General features: G+C 37.5%; 1 protein-coding gene across 1 annotated transcript; it reads left to right on the top strand.

Moving 5' to 3' along the window:
* The first annotated feature begins 7,197 nt into the window (after positions 1-7,197).
* Pgd (phosphogluconate dehydrogenase) lies at positions 7,198-19,611 on the top strand. The gene is made up of 9 exons (XM_071595421.1): positions 7,198-7,309; positions 7,716-7,936; positions 9,441-9,685; positions 11,849-12,025; positions 12,137-12,221; positions 14,764-14,999; positions 15,406-15,539; positions 16,928-17,150; positions 19,213-19,611. The coding sequence occupies exons 1-9, from the start codon at positions 7,299-7,301 to the stop codon at positions 19,330-19,332; spliced, it is 1,452 nt and encodes a 483-aa protein (XP_071451522.1). The 5' UTR covers positions 7,198-7,298; the 3' UTR covers positions 19,333-19,611.
* The last annotated feature ends 2,437 nt before the right edge of the window (positions 19,612-22,048 follow it).

The raw sequence follows: 22,048 nt of genomic DNA, 5'->3' as shown, positions 1-22,048 counted from the left end.
GAAAAGAAGGTTTGGGATGTAAGGGAGGGGGGGAGTGGTGGAGGGGGAAAGGGCAGCACGCGTCTATGGGAAAAAAGAGGAGGCAGGAGAAAATTAGGGATGGTAAGAATTTAGTCCGAGAAGGCTAGCAACCAAAGTAGGACGATACGAATGTTCGACTCGACTAGATGCAAAAACAACGCTTGAATACATTCGATTTTCGGTGACTCACATCCTCATAACTTTCAACAGACCCTAGTAGAACACCACGGTGTTCCCAGCCTTCGCCGTCTCAAGTGCGTGGACGGTCCAGGTTCTCTCGCCGTGGCCTTCGTCCGGCCGGGGAACGTCCCGTCGCTCCTTTTCAGCGGATGAAATGTTGGGGGCCGACCTAACGGGTTGCTGTGCCCTCACCCGCCGCTGTCCAACGACACAGAATGTAATACTACAGTCCGGACCGAAGCTTGTGCTGGACAATCACTTGAATTATATCGAAATGGTCGCTCCTAGCAACTCGAGAGTAGTGGTGACATTAAGCACGTAATGGCTACGGGGAGGATGTGGGCGGAAACCAGGGGGCCCGTTTCTGTAAGGCCACGAGTCAATTACAGTAAAACCTTTTAAAGGCGGAATCTGAACGAGGCGGAAACGTCAAAAATCTGCATTGACGATCTCATCATTATCAAGAAAAAGGGTATCTGTGAGACGGGTAATGCAAAGAATTCTCCGCAATATTACCGGTGCGAATGTGTCATTTAAATTACTGCGATAGTCGCTAATCAGACGGGGATGTTGAAAAATATTCTCGTTCTGACTTGAAGTATTTCGACGTTTAAACGTAACACTCGATCTTCAGTCTCGATCGCTTGACTTAACTTGCCCCTTTTTTCTTTGCCCGTGAAAGGGAAATGATTTAAAGGCGGCAAATTAAATTCTAACTTTTGGCTTTTTAATTTCCGAAAATCCGAATTTCCAGCGAAATATCCGTGTCCATTTTTTTAAAACCCATTCAAGGTGTAAAACATGCGCCTCCCGGAAATGGTACGTGGTTCCCTGCGATTCCGCCAACGAGAGTTTTTTTTCTGTACAAGCCTATAAGAGGGTGTGGTTCACTCTTTGTATCCGTTCCAGACTTTTCCTCGATTTTCTCCCACGTGTTTGGTTTCTGATTAGCGTATTTTTTGTGGATCATCGCCTCACTTCTTCGCGTGCCACTGGCATCAATGATTTCGATCCGAAACTGTAGATTCAGTTTTTTTGCCTTTGGCTTCCCATCACTTCGATGGCCTCCGGCAAGCGCGGACTAATATCACAACTAAAATAAACATCCAGATTCCCACAGCACATTCTCAATTTGCATATCAAAACTTTCGACTTTTACCCAATGTTATTTAAGCAATTGAAAAATCACCGATTTTTTGAAGAAATTGCGTGTTTTCCGAATGAGTGGCCAACCTGAAAGTATAAGACGTGTATAACCGTACTGACGCCCTTGCTCGTCGCACATCCTTCAGTCCGGACTTGGCGACTACAACTTGTTTCCCAAACTGAAAGAACATTAGGTCGGAGGACGCTTCAGCGACATGACGATGAGGTCCAACGCTTCCTCAGCGACATGGCGACAAGCTGGTATAGGCATGTGAAAACTGCCGCAGTTCGTACAAAATTCCATCGATCGAAATGACAATTGATTAAAAAAAACAGAGGGGATATTTAAAATGGTGTATTGACTTTTGATAAAAAACGTTTATTTTATTTTACTCACTGCCCAATAAATACGCGAGCTGAGTCCATAAAAATTTTATTTTACAAAATTTAGTCTACATAGATTTTGTCCCCTTCAAAGTACCCTCCATTCGTTGCTATGCACCTATTCCATCTTCTTTTCCACTGTTTAAAGCACCCCTGGAGGTCCTTGGCAGTTAGGCTTTTTAGTCTTCACGTCGATTCATGCTTTATTGTGTCCACATCTTCCCAGTGATGTCCCCTCATCACATTTTTGCATTTTGGGAATAATATAAAAAGCCAGTCTAAAAAAAACAAGTTTTTTTTTGGTTGCAAACGAATGTTTTTATCCGAAGATTGAAGGAATAAGAAGGTTGGGATGAGTATGTATGCTTCTCTACATTGAATGGAATAGAAGGAAACGTATCTTTGTTTAAAATTACGAAAAATAGAGCGTGATGAAGTTCGAGAGCTCAGTAGGAGTGAACAGTGTCTGCGGATTCTCGGCCACCAAACTTAACGAATTGAAGAACTCAAAAATACGGTTTCTTCGTCACCATGATGGTTTTATAGCCATTTCTCTCCATCAATAAAACATTTAATGATTTGGTTACAGTCTTTCCAAATTGTTTCCAATTTAAAAATAACAGCTGTTGGAGTCAACCAGCTATTACAGATAAACAAGATGGCGTATTTACAGAAATGGCATTTTGTAGACACGTAATATAAAAAGTTGATTATCAATGGTTATTTCAGGGAAACTTACTGACCGTCTTTCACCAATTTCCTCATCCTGTCTCATTCTCGCATTTTTTTGCCAGCGTCGTATTCACTCAGTTTCATCCATGGTATCCTGTTCCAGATACACTTGATATTCCTTGTCTCGAGATAGCCTTCGACAAAATTCACACACAGCTTTCTCAGTTCACTCCTCACTCAATCACCTCCATTGGTCCATCAAAACTTTCATTGCACCATTCCAGTTTTTCGCTATTGTTCTGAGTTTCATTTCCCCCTTCCCAAGGAACGCAGTCTAAAGCAAAAAGGTGCATTACAAATAATATGCATAGTGTATCTATTTTGATCTGTGATATTTGACTGACATATATTTCCTTCATTGAATACAGCAGAATGAATTAAATTCCAGCTACAATTTTACGGAGTGTAACTAACCTGCAGGAGAGCACAATTTGCTGAATAGTTGTCCCAATTCCGCCCCTCTAACTCTAAAATTTCCTCACTTGGGAAGGATTTCCACCTGGTTGACAATCCCTGCCACACACCCGTGGTCTCATATAGCGATTATGAGCGTAAATAATAAATGCTAATATGCATGGACTCTGGAAAATAAGCATTACGAGTGCTGTAACATTCATTCTCATTGGAGAGTTGCACATTGTTCGAACTATTGGGAATTGCAATTTGACTGGTGGGTCTAAGAAACGAACATCAGATTTTATCAACGTTGCTATGTAATAAATTGCCCTCGAGTGAGCGATACGGACGCGAGTGTTGACACAAAGTGGAGGAAACTCTGTTGGTCGTAACATTAACAGCGGGAGGAGTTTCCCTCCTGCCTTCATCGTGGGCATCTATTCACAACGGGTTTTGATTTTTCTCTGAGCATTAATGGAGGCCCGTGCGGCCCTCGTTAGCTTCTAATTGGTTCGTGGAAGGTTTCCCGTGAGTCTCATTTGAATAATAATAGTTATTTAAGCGGTAGTTAATAGGAAGTGACAGAGAGCTGAGGTCATTTGCACCATCAGCGATATTAGTGGGTTATTTGGTCAAGGTAAGAATTTCGGTTAGTAGTAGTTTTTATGGGAGGCGACCGACAGCCAAGGTCATTTGCACCATTAGGGGTGGATGGGAATGGAGGAATGGTAGAGAGAAACCCGGCGTCGGCATTAGCCTATTCTCACCGGAAGGCGCCAAGGGGTAATACAATTAAACGTCCCATCCGACGGACGTCGTATTCACTCAAAGTGCTCTCCACAAAGCACCTCACGCAGGGATCAGGATACCACTGTAAAATATTTGTTATCTCCTGGATTTGAACCCGGGCCCTCTCGGTGGGAAGCCTAAAGCCACCGTACCTTTCCGATCCTCAAGAGTTTTGGGGAATGGGTAAAGGATGGAGAGAAAACCGGCGACGAAATCAGCCTACTCTATTTAGGAAAGACATTATTATTATTGTAAGGTGTTCGCAAACGATTTTAACATCCCATTTGACGAACGGAGTACTCTAGTCAAAGTATTCTCACATAACATCTGAATTGGGAATCGGGAGTCCTTGAAAAAATTCCGCCACCTCCAGGATTTGAACCTGGGCCCTCGGGGTGAGAAGTCAGTTCCTCATCCACCCTTTCATCGCCTAAACTCAGTAAATAGGCAAAATGTCAAATGTACTGGTTTGAAAGGTGTCACCAGCATCTTATTTTCCCCTTTTACAAAAACGATTCGACTAGACAATCTCAATGAAATCGCTTGAACGGCTCCACAAAATGTCATGTGGTACACGATAGTAATAAATAGTATGTTATTAATGGTATTCCACCGTTTAAGGTAGATTTTGAATGGACCTAGACTGAATATCACTACATTTCTGAAGTTCCGTCTATCAAGGCGCACCCTGACACCTCAATATGTCTACTCTTAAAATCCGAAATCTTTTTTATAAATAGTACGATCCAAACCACAGTTTTATACACATAAACACAAAGCTATGAAGGTGAAATACTAAGCCCAACCGGATGTGAAAATTACACATCAGGGTAATAAGGGGGTTAGATCCTTTCCCTGAGCTGCCTATGGTTCCCCAGGAAGTTCTGGTACCCAAATAATTACACAGCTCGGGTGAAGCCGAGGGTACCCAGTGGCGTCACCCGAAATCGAACCCGGGTACTCCGGTCAGTAGCCCAGCGATCTACCCGCCGTATTGCCGCGTCACATTTATAATTAGTACAAGCTATTGACTTGAAATAAAATATTTTAATTAAAGTACTAGGAATTCCAAAAACTGATAGCGGAGAGAACGTTAGACAGGCGAGCGAGGCATGGGAGTAAAAGACGATAGATGCACGTTGTAGAGAATGAAGGGAGGAAAGAAGTGTGCGGAGATGGAGACAGATATATTGCAGGGTAGGGTGTTACCTTGTGTAGTTTTAGGTGAGACTGGTTGGGAATATAACAGTGCTAGGTCCGTTTTCCATCCAAAACTTCTTGCAACAGCGGACTACTATTGATAAATAAACCAATAAGTCAAATGCAATCGACAACTTTGGTAGTAACAATTTGAAGGAAATTTGTAAAAGTGTGTCATTCCCATGAAATATCTGAATACCAGGTTTTTTTTGTTATTAACGCCACTACCAATTCGTGTCTAAGATTCAGCAAAAAGGTAGACAAAATGGCTTCAGATAATAGAGTGTTCGGTATTATTTATAATATATTTCAGGCGATACTTTAGCACATGAAAGATTTTTCAATAAAAGCTATTATGTGTGCGAAAAAAAATCCAGGATTCTTTAAGAAATGGTCTCTCGTGAGAATGATTGGTACATGTGAACGATGATTGAATGATGGATTAATTCGACTGCAAAGAGGAAGAAGATTAATTCAGTGTCTCATTTGCAGACGCCAAAATATCATCAAGCGATTCGATTGATGAAACCGATACTGAGTTAGTCAGGAAGTTATTTGATTTGCAAACTCACATTTAAGCGTTTTAATGCTGGAGTGCTTGCGTGAAAGTGTGTCCATGGTATGAATTTATAAATGGCCCATTTATAAAAAAATAATAAATCACGCGTATACAACACCACACACATACACCACTGGATCACGGAGTGCTGAATCCCCTTCTCCACGATACACTTCATTTTCAGTGATCATTCATTGCATTATTATAGTGACCCTTGACTACAAAAAAATGACAGCTCAAAATAATTTTTCGTGTTTCTTTATTTCAGGCTACAGAGCCTGAAATCATATCTGCATCTAATGGGAGGGATCCTTTAGAGATTACGAAGTACCAGCTGAGAATTGTTTCGAGTAAACGTTGCAAGCAAAATATAATGAATTCCTTGTGGAAAAAAATAACGATTAGGCCTATCCTGTGCGAGTTTTGAAATAATTAATACGCAGTGAGCTTAGAAACGATTTACAGCCGAGAGATGACTAAAATACGGTACTAAGTTTTTCGAAATAATTAAGGGAGGTTCATTAATGTTTTCGGAACACCGTAAGTTAAAAAATTGCAAAATAATCTGTAATTAGCAGTTGTATTAACGTTATTTTCTGCAGTAGATTTTATTAAATTTCAAGCGACTTCTAGTTTATATAAATTCTTACCTATTATTATATTAACTCTCCGAGATTCATCCAAAGTTTCAATCTTACCGCCGTAGTTCAAGCTAAAATGCTGGCGGATGCACGAAACAATTCATTCAGGGACGTTGCCAATATTTCACTTCGGGTTGGAACATTGCAACCGATTAGACAGGAGTATATTTGGAGTAAACTTATGAAAAAGATAAATAACCTCACGTTGGGGTGGGTAACTTTTCGTGATTAGTGTCCGCTACCCTCTAGTAATATGCTATTGGGAACAAGAATTTCGGAGGGGAAGAAAGAAAACCAGCCAGCAACTATGACAAGGACTAACATCCACCTTCAATCGAACTATTCCTTATGGGTTACTTTGATTGAAGATATGATAGTGTGATATAAAGATGTACGTAGTTCTGAATTAAAAACGTGAAGACGCTTATCTTTGGCCATAAAATAACAAAATAATGGGACGTTGGGTTGGAAGTGTTTTGAATTTTAGCGGCAATTCAAATAACGGGCCAAAGAAGCCAGTTCCTGCCATAAACTTTCGGCGTGGTCCGTTTCATATACCTACGCATGGACACGTAAGCTGTTCACTTTTGTCCCTCCCTCCACCTCAATATCAGCGGGTGGGGTGACAATAAAGTAATTGTTTACGAACTATAGCGTTATTATGGGTTTATTGTCGTTTTCTTTAGATAAGGAGAACCATTAAAATTCTTAACAGGATATAAAAGATCTCTACAGAGAGATTATATTTTATTACAGTAATAGTTTCCTTGCTGTATGCATGGTGGATATTTTTGTGCAATAAATTCCATATCTGATACCATTTAGAAGAAAAGATTAAAGTCGTGTTGTGAGGAATACAGATGACACAACGGATTTATGCATTTTTCCTTTAAAAATATTTGAAAATGTCTAGTAACGCGACGTTTAATGGACACTAAACTATGCGAACATTGGCTAAAACTTAGGATGAATATGGGTATTAAATTTGGGCTAAAATCGGATATTAAATTAACGTTTGTCGAGTGAGCACTCCGAGTTACTTTCTCGATGGAAATTGTGGACGGGATTCGATATTGAGTGGGCTATGGGCGAGTTTGACGTTTGTCAAGGCTGGCGAGCGAGCCATGCTACGAGCGAGCCGAAATCGACCTTTCTCGTGAAGGTTGAAACAGCGGCCACAGGTTGTCTGCTGCAGGTCGCTTGAAACGGAATATTTAAGGGAAGTTGCTCGAGTATCTTGAGTGTTCATCATGTCTAACAAGTAAGTGTGGTATTCTGAGTTCTTAAATTTAAGTTTGATCAAGGATTAGGGCGTACATATTTTATAATTTAATCAATACTTGAGCAACCGGCAGTCGGGTTCCGAGAGAAAGTAGAGCTTTGTTAAAATGTCGATGTCCTCCTGAAAGATAAACCTATTTACATAATATATCTAAATTACTATTATTTCCGGCTTTCAGAATGTAAAATTAATATATGGTTGATGTTGACATTGTTTTTGTCTGTGATCAATACGATTGTAAAGATTGTCGGAAAATGAAAATTTTCGTATATTCATCAGCATTAATTATTATAATCCTTTCACCCATTCCTTACAACATTAACTGATATTGTGATGTATTATGGGTCAAATTAAGCATTATTAACCAGTGATTTTATTTCTTCAGAGCTGATATTGCCCTGATCGGCCTGGCCGTCATGGGCCAGAATCTTATCTTGAATATGGATGACCACGGCTTTGTGGTCTGCGCGTACAACCGCACAACGGAAAAAGTGAAGCAATTTTTGGAAAATGAAGCGAAAGGAACTAAGGTAGTCGGTGCCACGAGCTTAGAAGAGATGGTTGCATCCCTCAAAAAGCCCAGAAGAGTGATGATGCTTGTCAAAGGTTAGGAACAAAATGGATAATGCTATTTTTGATGCTTCCTTAACAAAAAATGCATGGTGTGGGTTCTATGAAGTAATCATCAATCGCAAAAAAATCAAAATTTCCTGGTATGTCATATTTCTTACTATAACAGGAAGTGTAGCTTTACACGCCCCTGCATGCTGTTATGATTACATTATTAAAAGTTACGTAAAGAGAGACCAGTGAGTTCATAAATTAAATTTGATTGTTCCAGTAACTGATAATACCTCGAGCTACTAATTTTCGTGTACTTTACATAAAATCACCCCCATAAAAATTCTTATCTTTCAAAAATGATTAATGTGATAGTATATAGATGAACTACCCGTCACATGACTCAAAAACTACACTGTGCAATGTAAATAAAGAAGCGTAAGTTAATCGGAAAGGACTCACATTCCCCCCTTCTTGTAAGGTTCAAAACACGAGAAAGACTAATCTGAAGTTAAATTCAAAACTCATTACAGGAAAATGAGTAAAGAATTTGCTTAAGTAAGGCCGTATTTCAGTATTATATTTGGCCACTAAATAACTCAACTGAACTTGGACCACGGAGAGCTATCTACCATTTTCAGTTAACTCACTAAATATCATACTGAAATATGGGCTCAATGATATTCCTAGTCAGTTGTGCCAGGACATGTGAAAAAAACAGCCTGCTTCATGCAGGAATTGTGGAAGAATACATGCAACAGTAGTAAAAGTGTACTCATTGTCTGCCGGTAATTTTTTGGAAACATTAACTTGAATGCCACAATTAAACTCGAAAATACCTTTTAGCTACTGAATCCTCCTTTGCAGACATTGACCACTGTTCTTGTGTTTTGAACTATCCTATAATGAAGTGCTGGTGGGCTTGTGTGGTACCACTGTAATTAGATTTCCTTTGTTACAAAAATACAATTTAATTATAAATGCAAAAGTTTATTATTCAAGATTTAGTGAACTGGAAGACATGTAAAGCTGTGTATTTGATTAATAATTATTGTAATACTTCCTTCATGATGGCTTTATCAGATCTGATGGAGGATCGTAGATTCATGGCAAAGTTTTTATGACATCGTTGAATCTTTAATTTCAAGATGCATTGTGATAGATGGAGAACCAAAGATAGACTAGGTCAATTGAGGCAAGCTGTTGGAAAGTGGGCTGCCTGACTGATCTATTATGTAGATATTAATAGGGTTGAGGTGATTGTGACATGTTTCCAAGTTGTGGAGAGTAACCATTTGAAAATTGTCAACTATAATAAATTTTTTTTTATTGAGAAATGCATTCTCTAGATCACGAGAATGAAAAAGGCACTGCATTTTCAAGTACATAGTTCGCACTTTGCTTCTCTGTTCTTCATTATGATGCTTAGATTTGTTTTGATCATCGTCATTCATATTTAATAGCAGTTTGTGGCCAATCAAGTCGCCCCAAGTCATTTGAAATTCAAGCTCGGCTGAATCAAGGAGGAATGTGTGTTATTGTTTTTCAGCTGGACAAGCTGTGGATGACTTCATTGACAAGCTAGTTCCACTTCTGGAAAAGGGGGACATTATCATTGATGGAGGTAATTCGGAGTATCAGGACACACAGAGGCGAAGCAAGTCCTTGTCAGAGAAGGGGATCTATTTCGTGGGCTCTGGTGTGTCGGGAGGAGAGGATGGTGCCCGGTATGGTCCGTCCCTAATGCCGGGAGGCAACCCTAAGGCATGGCCCTACATCAAAGACATATTTCAGGTATGAACACTTCTTCAACATTTCAAACTCTGTTGTGCAATGTGGCAATGGTAAGGATTGCTTATTCGAGGGGTGCCTTTTTCTCTCTTAATTGACCTATTTCAGTTCAATTTAGCATCATTTCACTAATTGGGGTCAATCAAGAAGATTCGAGAGGGAAAATTGTGTAAGATTTTCATCAATTGGGTGTAGGAACAGTACGTATCGAAAGAATTGTGGCAACTAGGTAATGCGAAGAGGAAGATGAAAGAGAAGAAAATAGTTTGGCAGAAGTTGATGAAAGAATTTAATAGATTTTAGAAACTAAGGTGAAGGAAATATAGTATTATGAGAAATTAAAACGAAAAATAAAATATTACTGGTACCCTAGACTGTAATGAGATTTTTAAAACAATAATCAGGTTTTGTAATTGATCATTTTTGACTTGATATACTTTGATATGATAATGCCTGAATATGACTTAAATATGTAACATTTTAATTTAACACATTTCTGCAGTAATTTTAGATGTTTAATTTGATTAAAATTACATTTTCAAAGTAATCTGATGCAATTACGCTGGAATGTGGCATGGGTTACTACAAAACTAGTCACTCTCTGAGACTGTTGTAATTATCCGTTTGTTAAGGTATGAATTTGATAGATGATGGGTCATAAGTGTTTACAGGCTCTGTTTGCTTGGTCTCTAATGTCCATGCCAATGAAATCATCCATACTTGGTGATGTCCTGGGCAGAATGTTGATTTTCATGGGTATTCCTTGTAGAAAAGTGAGGACTCTTCGATCTTTGAAATATATGCAAGGCTAAATATGAGCTAAATTTGCCAGTGGTCAAGCTATGCGTACAAAATGGACAAGATGTTTAAGTTAAGTGTTTTCACTGATTTGCATTCTCGTGTTGTCATATTAATACTTACTGGTATTTGAAGAAAACTATAATGTTTTATCTAATGATGCTATTAATGGTAAACAGAACTTGTTTTTGCATACACAATTCAAACATGTTGGATCTCACAGCGATAAATAATGTACCATTATTATGTAATTAGCCTTTTGTTATGTGAAGCCAAATTACGATTATTCCCATTTGAGCAGAATCCAATTGCTTTTTCTTTTGAAAAAATAGGTACTTGCATTTTATTTAAATTTATTGTTTTTTGTGTTGTTTTGTTTCCGTTTTTAATTTTATCATCAAGTAATCAGCAACCTAATTAGCACAGCAATTTTTATTTGATTCCAAATACCACAAAGGAAGTTTTAAAATTGCTCTTTTATTACATGAAACAAAAAATTAATTTTTTACTGCACTAAAAAAGTTTTTTTAACTTCAATCGTGATTGCTTTATTTAAAAAGTAATTGGTATTTAATTGCATTTTAAAAGTAAATTTTTAACCCTGTTGAAATGGGGAAATTTGTGTTTTAAAATGCAGGTGAAAAGATATCAGAAATTATTTTAGGATTAATAATCGATAACATAAGAAAAACAAGGAGTTTGTCAATGAATAAAAATAAATTATTGTAGGATGAAAAATTTTATGGTCTAAACAATTCATGCTTATGCTTGAGATATGGAAATAGAGTAGAAGTTATGGCTATTTCTAGCATTAATGGGGAAAAGGTTCAGTCAATGTTGCTGAAAGATATTAATAAGAAAAGGTACACAAAGAGTTTTTTTACATTTGCATGAAACCAGTTTTGATATATAGTGTGAATCTAAAGAAACTGCGGGAGATACCGCAACAGTAACTTTTTAACGGAGTCATCCGCTAATGTGCATTTCAATGCAACAATTTCAGAGTGTAAAAATCATTCGCCTCGGTAGCTTAAGTGGCTAAAGCACTCGACCGGATATTGAGGGATCTGCGTTCGAATCCCAGTCAAGGCGAATGATTTTTACACTCTGAAATTGTTGCATTAGTGTGAATCTGTTTGATTTCTGAGACGACTGAATCCATCAGATATTTACAATTTCAATACTGTCGTTGAGACGTACAATATAAATATTTACTTAAAAGAGGAAAATATTTTGTCATTTCTTTTTATAAAAGGACTTTTTGAGTGAAATTTACCTGGGAGTTAAGTGAAATAAATTGTTTTCGTGTGAAATTTTCCTCTTTTTTTTCTTTTTTTTTTTTTAAATAAGAGGTTGTTTCAATTCCAGTCGATATCAGCCAAGGCAGGAGGAGAGCCGTGCTGTGATTGGGTGGGTGAGGATGGTGCTGGGCATTTTGTGAAGATGGTTCACAATGGAATTGAATATGGAGATATGCAGCTCATCTGTGAGGCATATCAGCTCATGAAAGATGCATTAGGCATGTCTCATGACGAAATGAGCAAGGTACTGTGCAAATCATTTTCATCGCCATTTGGTAAAACGAACAAACTCTCTCCTTGGATGATTTATTATACTTCCAAAGGTTTGTAATTTTTTCTTTTATTATTGGTTTAGGTCTTTGAAGACTGGAATAAGGGGGAGCTGGATTCTTTCTTAATAGAAATTACTAAAGACATCTTAAAGTTCAAGGACAGTGATGGTGAGTCCTAAATTTGATTTCCTCATGTATTGCCTACCTAAGGGTAAATGCCTCCTCATTTCATAGCCCTGATCTGTGTCACCTTGAATCGAATTTTCTTGCGGTTGTCACTTGAGGATTAATTCATTTACATACAAGATAGAATACTACAGCTGAAAAGTGTTAATGATGTCTTTCCTCTTGGAATTACATTTTGAATGGTAACCAAGTCCTGATGCACTTAGGAAGAAAGCTGAAAGGTGAATTTAGTTTCAAAATCTCTAAGTTATAAAATCTAAGTTATAAAATCTAAGTTATAAAATCTAAGTTATAAAATCTAAGTTATAAAATCTAAGTTATAAAATCTAAGTTATAAAATCTAAGTTATAAAATCTAAGTTATAAAATCTAAGTTATAAAATCTAAGTTATAAAATCTAAGTTATAAAATCTAAGTTATAAAATCTAAGTTATAAAATATTCAGTTGTGCAGACATTATTTGCAAGGGATGGTACTGTTGTCAAGCCATAGTTTAAAACTTCCTGACCAGTAAAGAAATGATTTTTCTAGTTTTTGCTGTGCATTATTCATTTCTGCACACATTAGTATGCATCAGCTAGGTCATGGTATAAATTAGGTCAATTACTCAATTGGGTATTAGTATATATGATAAAAAATTTGAAAAGTTGGCCTTTCATGCCCTTATATACAAAGAGGATAAATGATTCAATCTAATACTGTTAATAGCGTTGAATAAGTTAATAATAATAATAATTTTATTGGTCCAGCGATCAAGTACATGATATAGGACAAGTCAGAAGATTGTAGAATTTTATACAAATTATTAGAACGGAGCACACCATAACAATATTACACTCAATCATTAATGAAATCCACAACCATGTAATACATTTTCTGGAGTTACATTGCTTTAATTTTGGGTTTAAAAATGGAAAAATATTGATACCCTTTAACTCATTGGGTAATACATTGTAAAGTTTTAAACCCACTGAGTTTGGACCACACAAAGAACTTGTAGTGCGTATATATGGGATATGAAGGTCATTAGGACTTCTTGTGAAGTGGCTGTGTACAGCACTGTTTTTATAAAATTTGGTAAAATTATTGTAAGTATACAATAACCCATATAAAATATATAAACAAGGAAAAGATAACAGGCCCAGCTTTCTAAAAATGGGTTTACAAGGGGCAAGATGATGGGAATTGGTTATTAGCCTCACTGCTCTTTTTTGCATTTTAAAAATTCTGGATGCATGGGGTGATGAACCCCAGAACAAGATACCATATGTTAAGTGGGAATAAAACTGCCCATAATACAAAGTCAACAGCACATCTTGAGATACGATGGATCTCAAGGATTGAATTAAAAAGCATTTGGCACTTAGCTTGTGAGACAGATTACCAGACCAGACAGATGTGATTCCCAAGTCAATGAAGCATCGAGGTGTAGCCTAAGAAATTTCACACTACCCACCTGGGGAATTGGCTTTTGGTTAACTTGAACACTAATAGAGTTGCTTCTTTTGTTCTTATTATTAAAGTAGACAATTTGGGACTTCTCGACATTAAGATCAAGGAGGTCGTTGGAGCACCAGTTACTTAAATTATCAGAAACTAAATTGCATTGATTGGACACAGTGTCTAAGTCAGTTAATGAAACAAGGACATTAGTGTCATCTGCATACAGAACAGGAAGGGCACCAAGAATATTTGAGAGAATATGAGATAAATCATTAACATAGATTAGAAAAAAATGGGCCCCTAAACAGAACCCTGTGGGACACCCTGAGTTACCCCTTTTTTTAAGTGAGGGGTAAATGCAACCATTTAATTTGATAACAACTTGCTAGGATCTATTGCTCAGGTACGATAGAATCCAATTATAAGCTGTACCACGAATACCAAGACAATGAAGTTTTTTTAAGAGTAGAGGGTGATTCACAGTATCAAAAGCCTTGCTGAGGTCGGAGAACATAGCAGCAATTTCTAATTTACTGTCCGAAGCCAACAGAATATGATTAATTACATCACAAACAGCAGAGATTGTAGACTTCCCTCGATGGAAACCATGTCGATTAGAAGACAAGAGGTTGTTACTTTCCAAGAATGATAAGAGTGTATTGTAAAATACCTTTTCAAATATTTTAGAAAAAACAGATTGGATTGATATTGGGCGATTTGAATTTAGATCTGAAGTATTACCTTTAGACTAATAAAGAGGAATCACTTTTGATGTTTTTAACCGTTCAGGAAATAAACCCATTCTTAATGACTCGTTAATTAGGAATAGAAGTATAAATTTAATGAATACCACTATTTTCCTGGACTACTAATTGACAACTTGATAAGTTGGCCTCTGGGAGTAAATTTTAAAGGCATTATTTACTCGAATTAATATGCTAATTAATTTCTCAATAATAATGAGATGTATCCATTTGATGCCATGGATGTAAAATAATGTGGGTAGCCCTGTTGATTATGGCATATGAAACACAACTGCATTTTCACAATCAAGTGTTAAAATAAATGTATCATGTTTACAGGATCAAATTTAGTAGGAAAGATAAGAGATTCTGCCGGGCAGAAAGGAACGGGGAAGTGGACGGCCATTGCTGCACTGGAGTACGGCATGCCCGTGACTCTCATTGGCGAGTCTGTGTTTGCCCGTTGCCTGTCCTCCTTGAAGCAGGAGAGAACCGAAGCAAGTAAAGTTCTCAAGGGACCACAGAAGACCAAGTATGAAGGTGATAAGAAGGAATTTGTGGAACAAATCCGCAAGGTAAAAAAGCTTAAATTTTGTTGAATATGTTGAGAGCAAACAGAATTCTTTTGAGTGCAGCTTCATGATCATTAGATGAAGAACACAATGAAAATTTCCACTGTTCTTTATTTACGTACAACTAGTTTCAACAAATATTAATGGTAGTCAATGCCTGAAGTGGAACTATTAAATTTTCATTTAAAATAAATTTGGTTTATGGGGACAGTAAAAGCCACCTTCAATTGAGAAACTACCATTAGTCTAGAGAAACTAAAGTTAGATATTCATTGGCCTTAGTCCAATTGGACATTGTGTGGAGCATGTAGAACTACCTGTAATTTTTTTGGTCAATGCGATGTAGTTACTTATATAAATTTCTAATTGATAAAATCCGTCAATAATATTCTTCTTTCTCTTCATTTAGGCACTGTACGCCTCGAAAATCATTTCATATGCTCAAGGTTTCATGTTACTGCGGGAGGCTGCAAAAACCTACAACTGGAAGCTAAACTACGGTGGCATAGCTTTAATGTGGCGAGGTGGCTGCATCATCAGAAGGTAGTGTGTGTTGTGTTGATAAAACTTTTGATTCTGCACGAGTAACACTCCTGTATAAACTACCAACCAACATGGATGGAGTTTACCTATGAAGGGAAGAATAATTCTGAAATAAATCTATTTGCCAGACTAATCAATGAAGTAAGATCTGGTGCTTTCCCGGCGTATTTGATTCGTGAAGGATTCTCGGGTCTTCCACCGGGTCAAGGGTTCCATATTGGCCGACGTTTCGATGCCCGACTCGTGCATCGTCTTCAGGGTTGATGGCTGCCATTCCGTATTTGGCCGTCTTAATCACACGTCACCTGAGCTCCCGCCTCAGGTGACGTGTGATTGGCCCGAGGAGGGGGGACCTCCTGATTGGTCGCCGGGCAGTTGTGGTCTGTTCCTTCCTTCCTTTACTTGGTTTAGCACCGGTTTCCACGCATTGCTGAGGGAATAGCCGGAATCCCTATTGAAATTATGTCCTGCCATTTTAATTTCAATTGATTCTTTGACTATTCGGTCCCAGTAACCACCGGCGCGTGCAAGTACCTTCGTCTCATTGAAATTGATGGAATGATCCATCGCGATGCTGTGTTCGGCGATGGCTGATTTTTCCAATTGTCCCAGGCGAAGGTTTCTTTTATGTTCTTTTAATCTTGTCTCAATGGTCCGCCCCGTCTCTCCGATGTATGTTCAGCCATCAACCCTGAAGACGATGCACGAGTCCGGCATCGAAACGTCGGCCAATATGGAACCCTTGACCCGGTGGAAGACCCGAGAATCCTTCACGAGACTAATCAATGTTCCCTTTGGTGTACTTTGATTACCTTCCCTGTAGAACATGGCTCTTTTTTAAAGTGTTCTTTTTGTGTCTGCATAAAACTTGAATCCTGTTTTCTTATCAAGAATTCTTTCGAAATGTGATGAAATAATTGACTTTGTAATTCCACACACTTTATTTAAAAACACGACCCAGGTTTCGACGTTGAACGTCATCATCACCTGATGTTGACGTTCAACGTCGAAACCTGGGTTGTGTTTTTAAATAAAGTGTGTGGAATTACAAAGTCAATTATTTCATCACATTTCAATATGTTATGCAAATTCCACAAAGTTATGCCTGGGACAACAAAAAAGAATTCTTTCGTCGTGAATTTCTTTAATACTCAAAGCTTTTGGGCAATCACGTGAAAGCATTTTACAATTAATTTGATTTTTAGAAAAAGTACCTAATTTTCCTGCTATGTCACAGAGAAAAAGCCTGTAGTGTGTTTATTTTAGCCATTGACTATTCTTTATTACTGCTCTATTAATGATGAATTGACCTTCTAGATTAATTCTTGTTATGAACATTGTTTCACTAAATTTTTGAAACTTTACTAATTTTTGTTATTACATTTCAGTGCATTCCTCGGGAACATCAAACTAGCTTTTGACAAAAACCCAAATCTTTCCAATTTGCTTTTGGATGAATTCTTCCGTGATGCAATTCATAAATGTCAAGAATCGTGGAGATCTGTTGTGGCAGTTGCAGCCAAGATTGGCATTCCCATTCCAGCCCTGTCAACAGCCCTTTCTTTCTATGATGGTTATAGATCTGAGAGGTTGCCTGCCAATCTCATCCAGGTATGTCCTGACTTAGTCCTTGTAATATTTTTTTGACTTTGTCTTGATAGTTGGGTCAGAGATACAAATTGAGGTAGACTTGAGTGACTATCTTATCTACGAGGGTTGGGGAACCAAAGGATTGAAACTCTTATCAAGCTCAGAAATGAATGAGAAGCATTTTATTTAGCACAAAAGAATTATAGCAACTCCCGACATTCCCTTGGGCCGAGTGATATCATACTGTAACATCTCTTGAGAAATTCTTCCCTTAATTGGTCTGGGATAAGTGTAAATAATACTCTTTCCTTAGATCCCTTGGCGGCATGGGTTGATTTTCTCAGGCCCTGGGGAGGGATGGGAATTTTCCACCAGTCCTGGAAGGAGAAAGTAGGGGGTATTGAATGGCCCTGAGGCGCTAGGGCAAGAATTTCCGTCAACATCAAATTACTTCTGCTCCTCTCAAGTAGTCCAATTATTATCTATCTGCATATATTATTACTAACATTTTGCCTCCCTCCCTTTCTCTTGGGTCATTGGCTCATGATATTAGTGTCCTAGACCCAAAATACCATAATAATTGTTAATTTCTTCTCATAATAGATTTTCCTGTAATTTCCTCTCTCTACATACTGCTACAACCATACACTAACTAGTAGGGTCATGTTTCTCATGGGGAATAATCACCATAACATGCATTAATAATCCTGTCATTTTCAAACTCAGCCTAGCTAATGAGTTCAAGTGCACAAGTGTATTTCCTCTCTTCACTATGAGCTTAACCCAAGTAGATAGAGTTTTTGGGGTGCACATTTATTTAAAGAGACTATGGAAGGAAACAGATCTTCCTCTTCAATGTGAATCTAACTTCATGAAGTCTTTTTAACTTCAGTAAGTATAAGGTGAACTCTTGTGTAGAAGTGAGCTATTACTTCAGTAGTCTGTTGTAAACCATAAACACAGTAATCAACACCAAGGTTGGTTTAGTAGGTGATGGTAGTTCACCCAGTACTATGCCCTATACCTCATGTGAAATTCACACATCAGGGTAATAAGGGGGGCCAGATCCTTTCCCTGTGCCGCTTATGGTTTCCCAGGAAGATCTGGTTCCTGAAAAATCACATAGCTTGGGTGGAGCTGCAGGTGCCCAAAGAGGCTTACCCGGGAATCGAACCCGGGCCCTCCGGTCAGTAGTTCAACGCTCTACCTCTTCACTACTTTGATCCTAGTGTGTTATAATAACAGTAAAATAAATAATTCTAGCAAAATCAAAACCAAGATTATAGATTGTTAGGTAAATAATATTCAAATTGTTTTTTTTAACCACATTTGGGCTAAACGTAGTCTTTTATTTCTCAGTTCTTGTTATGGCAAGGAACAGTTTGTTGTAGTTGCATATCAACAATCAAGATTTTCATGCATCACCTCTGTGTTGAGGGGACTACACATGTAGTTTGATTGCTGAGTTTTTGATTTGACTGACTTTTCTTTTGATGGAATTTAATATAAAGTAGTTGAGTTTATGAAGTTCAGTAGTCTACTTTTTTTCCTTGTATTTATCATTATCATAATTGATATCTTTATTATGATTTGAATTGAAAAGTTACACTTCATTTTCAACTTTATTAATGAGAATTGAAATATATATTTGCTTTAATTGGCATAGTGGACAATTGTTAAGGTCAAAGGTGAGAGCTTGAACTCCCTTATACCTTGCATGCTATCATACCGACCTCTACATAATTTTAATGAACAGAAATATAATTTTAATCTGTTACCAAGCTTGAGAGTCCCATACCTAAAGTTACTTTAGCCTTTGTTAGCTGCAAACCGAGGCAAGCAAAGGTGAAGTCAACCTTCGATACATGACTTTCAGTATGGAAATTAGGTTTCATGCCATTTTTATCAAATCACACTCGGTTAATTTTAAGTGTTATTTCTGTTCGCTTATTGTATTATAGTCCCATGTTTGCGTCCACTGAGGGAGACTCAACAATTGTTGTAATTGTACACAAGACCTATGTAACTATTGATAGATAAAACCATGTATGCATGGCATAATGTAATAATGCTCTCTTTACAGGCCCAGCGAGATTATTTTGGTGCTCACACGTATGAGCTGCTCTCTGCTCCGGGAAAATTTGTTCACACCAACTGGACTGGCCATGGAGGATCTGTTTCTGCTAGTACTTATCAAGCATAAATCGAGAAAAATATCTGCCCAAGTGATAATTGCCCTCTTCTTACTGTGAACATTCCTTTCCAGTGCGTTTTTACTCTAATTTTGATAAAAGTGGCCTTATTTGTGAAAAAAAATTGTTGAATGTGCCTTTTAGAATGAACTGGGTTTTGGATGGGGCTTATGACCAAGTATTCATTCCATAAGAAACATATTTGTTATATTTTATTTATTCAGATGTAATTTTTGAAATATTTATGGATGGTTTATCGATGCAAATGAAAGCTTTCACTTTTAAATTTTTATTTGGCGTTTTTCCTCTAACCTTAAAAGTGTCCCATGGAATAATCCCATCAATTGTTTCTTTCAACATCAAACCTGTATGAGGGCATAAAAAAAACCTGATTACTGCTGAAAGAATTAGGATCTAAGAAAAATTTGCCCAAAAGTTTAAAAATGAGAGAAGACGATACATTTGCAAATAATTTGTCACACTAAGACTCAAATATCTGCAAATGGCTTCAATTGAATTTTTCATTGAGCTACGGAATAATTAATGTGGAGCTTGAATTGGCATGAGACCAACAACTACCAACTTAAAATCAGACTATTTGCACCTTAAGGCTCATAGAAAAGTTTGGGATAATGAGGTTGGTGTCTAGGTATGTGTAGACTGTGCTCATGAGCACAATTAGGGCGATTGGTGTGAAGGGGAAGAGATGAGCGAATGCCATGCCTTCTGATTGAGACAGGTGGATAAACTGGATGGAGACAAAGAAATAAGAACAGCATTCAAACCAATGATTAGTTCAATACGTGATGGAGGTGTTGGGACACTCTTAGATTAACCTAAATTACACAAATTTCTAAATACTAGACTGGGAAACCACGGGTAGCACACAGAATGTAACCGCTTCCTCTGCTCTTTATTGGTGACTAAATTAACGAGAAGAAATATTGGGAGAAGATGAGTTGGTCTCTGGCCTTTTTAGGTGATTCTGATGACCAGTGGTTATGGAACAATATGATTCTACAAGGTGTTGGGCAATTTTGGATTTGCCCGCACTGCTCAAGATACATTCAAACTTGTGGCACTGAGTATAGTAGTACATAGAGTAAAACTCACAACTTCATGGAAACTTACACAAGATACGGAAACAATTTTCTCTGGGATACAGAGGATCCAAGGAGGGGATTGGCATGCAATATTCAGCCATTTTAAGTACTTGGAGCTTTCTTTCAAAATGGGCACAGCATACTGTGTCAGTGCCGACAACTCTTATGTGTGTATGAGCACAAACTGCTCCTTAGACTGTTATGAGACATTTTTTGTGACCCTGACTGAGGGGCAATCTGTGAGGAAAATTGTAATCAAGCTTTTACCCTTGGGTGTGCAGTTTATGGAAGGTGGAACAAGAAATTAAGGTTTTTAGGATATGGACCCAATGTAATATGTGAAAATGTTGGGGACTTAAGTGGAGGGAGCTTCAGATGTATTTCTTATATGCAGGTTTGGGTTAGAATCATGGTTGATACGAGTACTTTTTCGAAGTTGTGCCCAATTAGGGAAAAGGGATATTTATGACACTGGTGTTTTATCATAGGGAAATAGCTATTTTCAAGATACTCACTTTCTTTAGAGAATGATATTTTTGGGAAACGGCTCTTGATAATGAAGTGAAATAGTTTTCAAAAATAAAGAATTTGAAATAGTGACAATTAATGATTATTTTGGCAAGACAATTTGGCTAACGTTTTGGGATTAGAAAGCATTAGTTTCCAGTAAACTTCAGGTTCAATTGTTCTTTGCTCTTTTTTGTTAAAATATCTAAGAAATGAATTAAATTATCATTTTCAATTGTGAAGGAGATAGGGATTTGCAACTGAGCTCTGTAAGAAAGTTAAGTCTGGCTTTTGAGATGAGGATTTTATGTATGGAATTCATAACGGGGGGATATCTGAAAGACAATGTTACAGCATTTTAAACTTTTTGATGGAAGCGGAGCCAATAAGTAAGTAAGAGAGTTTCCCAGTTTGAGACAAAGTTTTGTAGCATAATTTGTTAAATGAAGGTATTTTTAATATCCGTAAGTTTCTAAGCGAACCATCATCAATAACTACCAGAGAATTTCCATTCAAGGATGGCTACAAGTACCTTCATCCATCATTGAGATAACTGGGAATCAAGTTGGTTGTGTGTACAGGGAAAAAAAGTTAAATCTCCCTTTAGATGCTTCTTTGTAATCCTTTACATAAATAGTATGTGTTTTCACCCAAAGCTGCATGCCGAAAGGGTTGCAACAGCTGAAACCCCTAACCATGAATTTCAACAAACATAAGAAGTGGCTTTGAGTATTAGTGATGAGTTGAGAAATTTATCCATCACCGTAAGAATCAAGCAACAGGTCTCCAACAGTTTAAGGCGCTATTAATTCTCCTAACTCTTGATGTGTTAGAAATGAAAGCCATGATACTTCATCGTAAATATGCTAGAAGTGATAAACCCTAACAAATATAAAATACAAAAAATGAGTCACCTAAAAATTACCATTATAATCTCAACCTTTATGCAGACGAGATCAAATGGCATCATTCTTAATAAGCAGCATCCAAGGGTTCATCGCGTTTTCCATCGAGTCCACAGTGCTATATTTCAATGTTAAGAGGAATTAATATTTGCTCACTAAAAATCTAATGTGTGTATTATAATCTAATATATTCCAAGGGAAGGCGTTCAGTC

Source organism: Hetaerina americana, unplaced genomic scaffold (genome assembly GCF_022747635.1).
Source record: "Hetaerina americana unplaced genomic scaffold, ioHetAmer1.1.p SCAF_7, whole genome shotgun sequence".
NCBI lineage: Eukaryota > Metazoa > Arthropoda > Insecta > Odonata > Calopterygidae > Hetaerina > Hetaerina americana.
The sequence above is the reverse complement of the archived record's forward strand: the minus strand, read 5'-3'. Positions and strand labels throughout refer to the sequence as shown.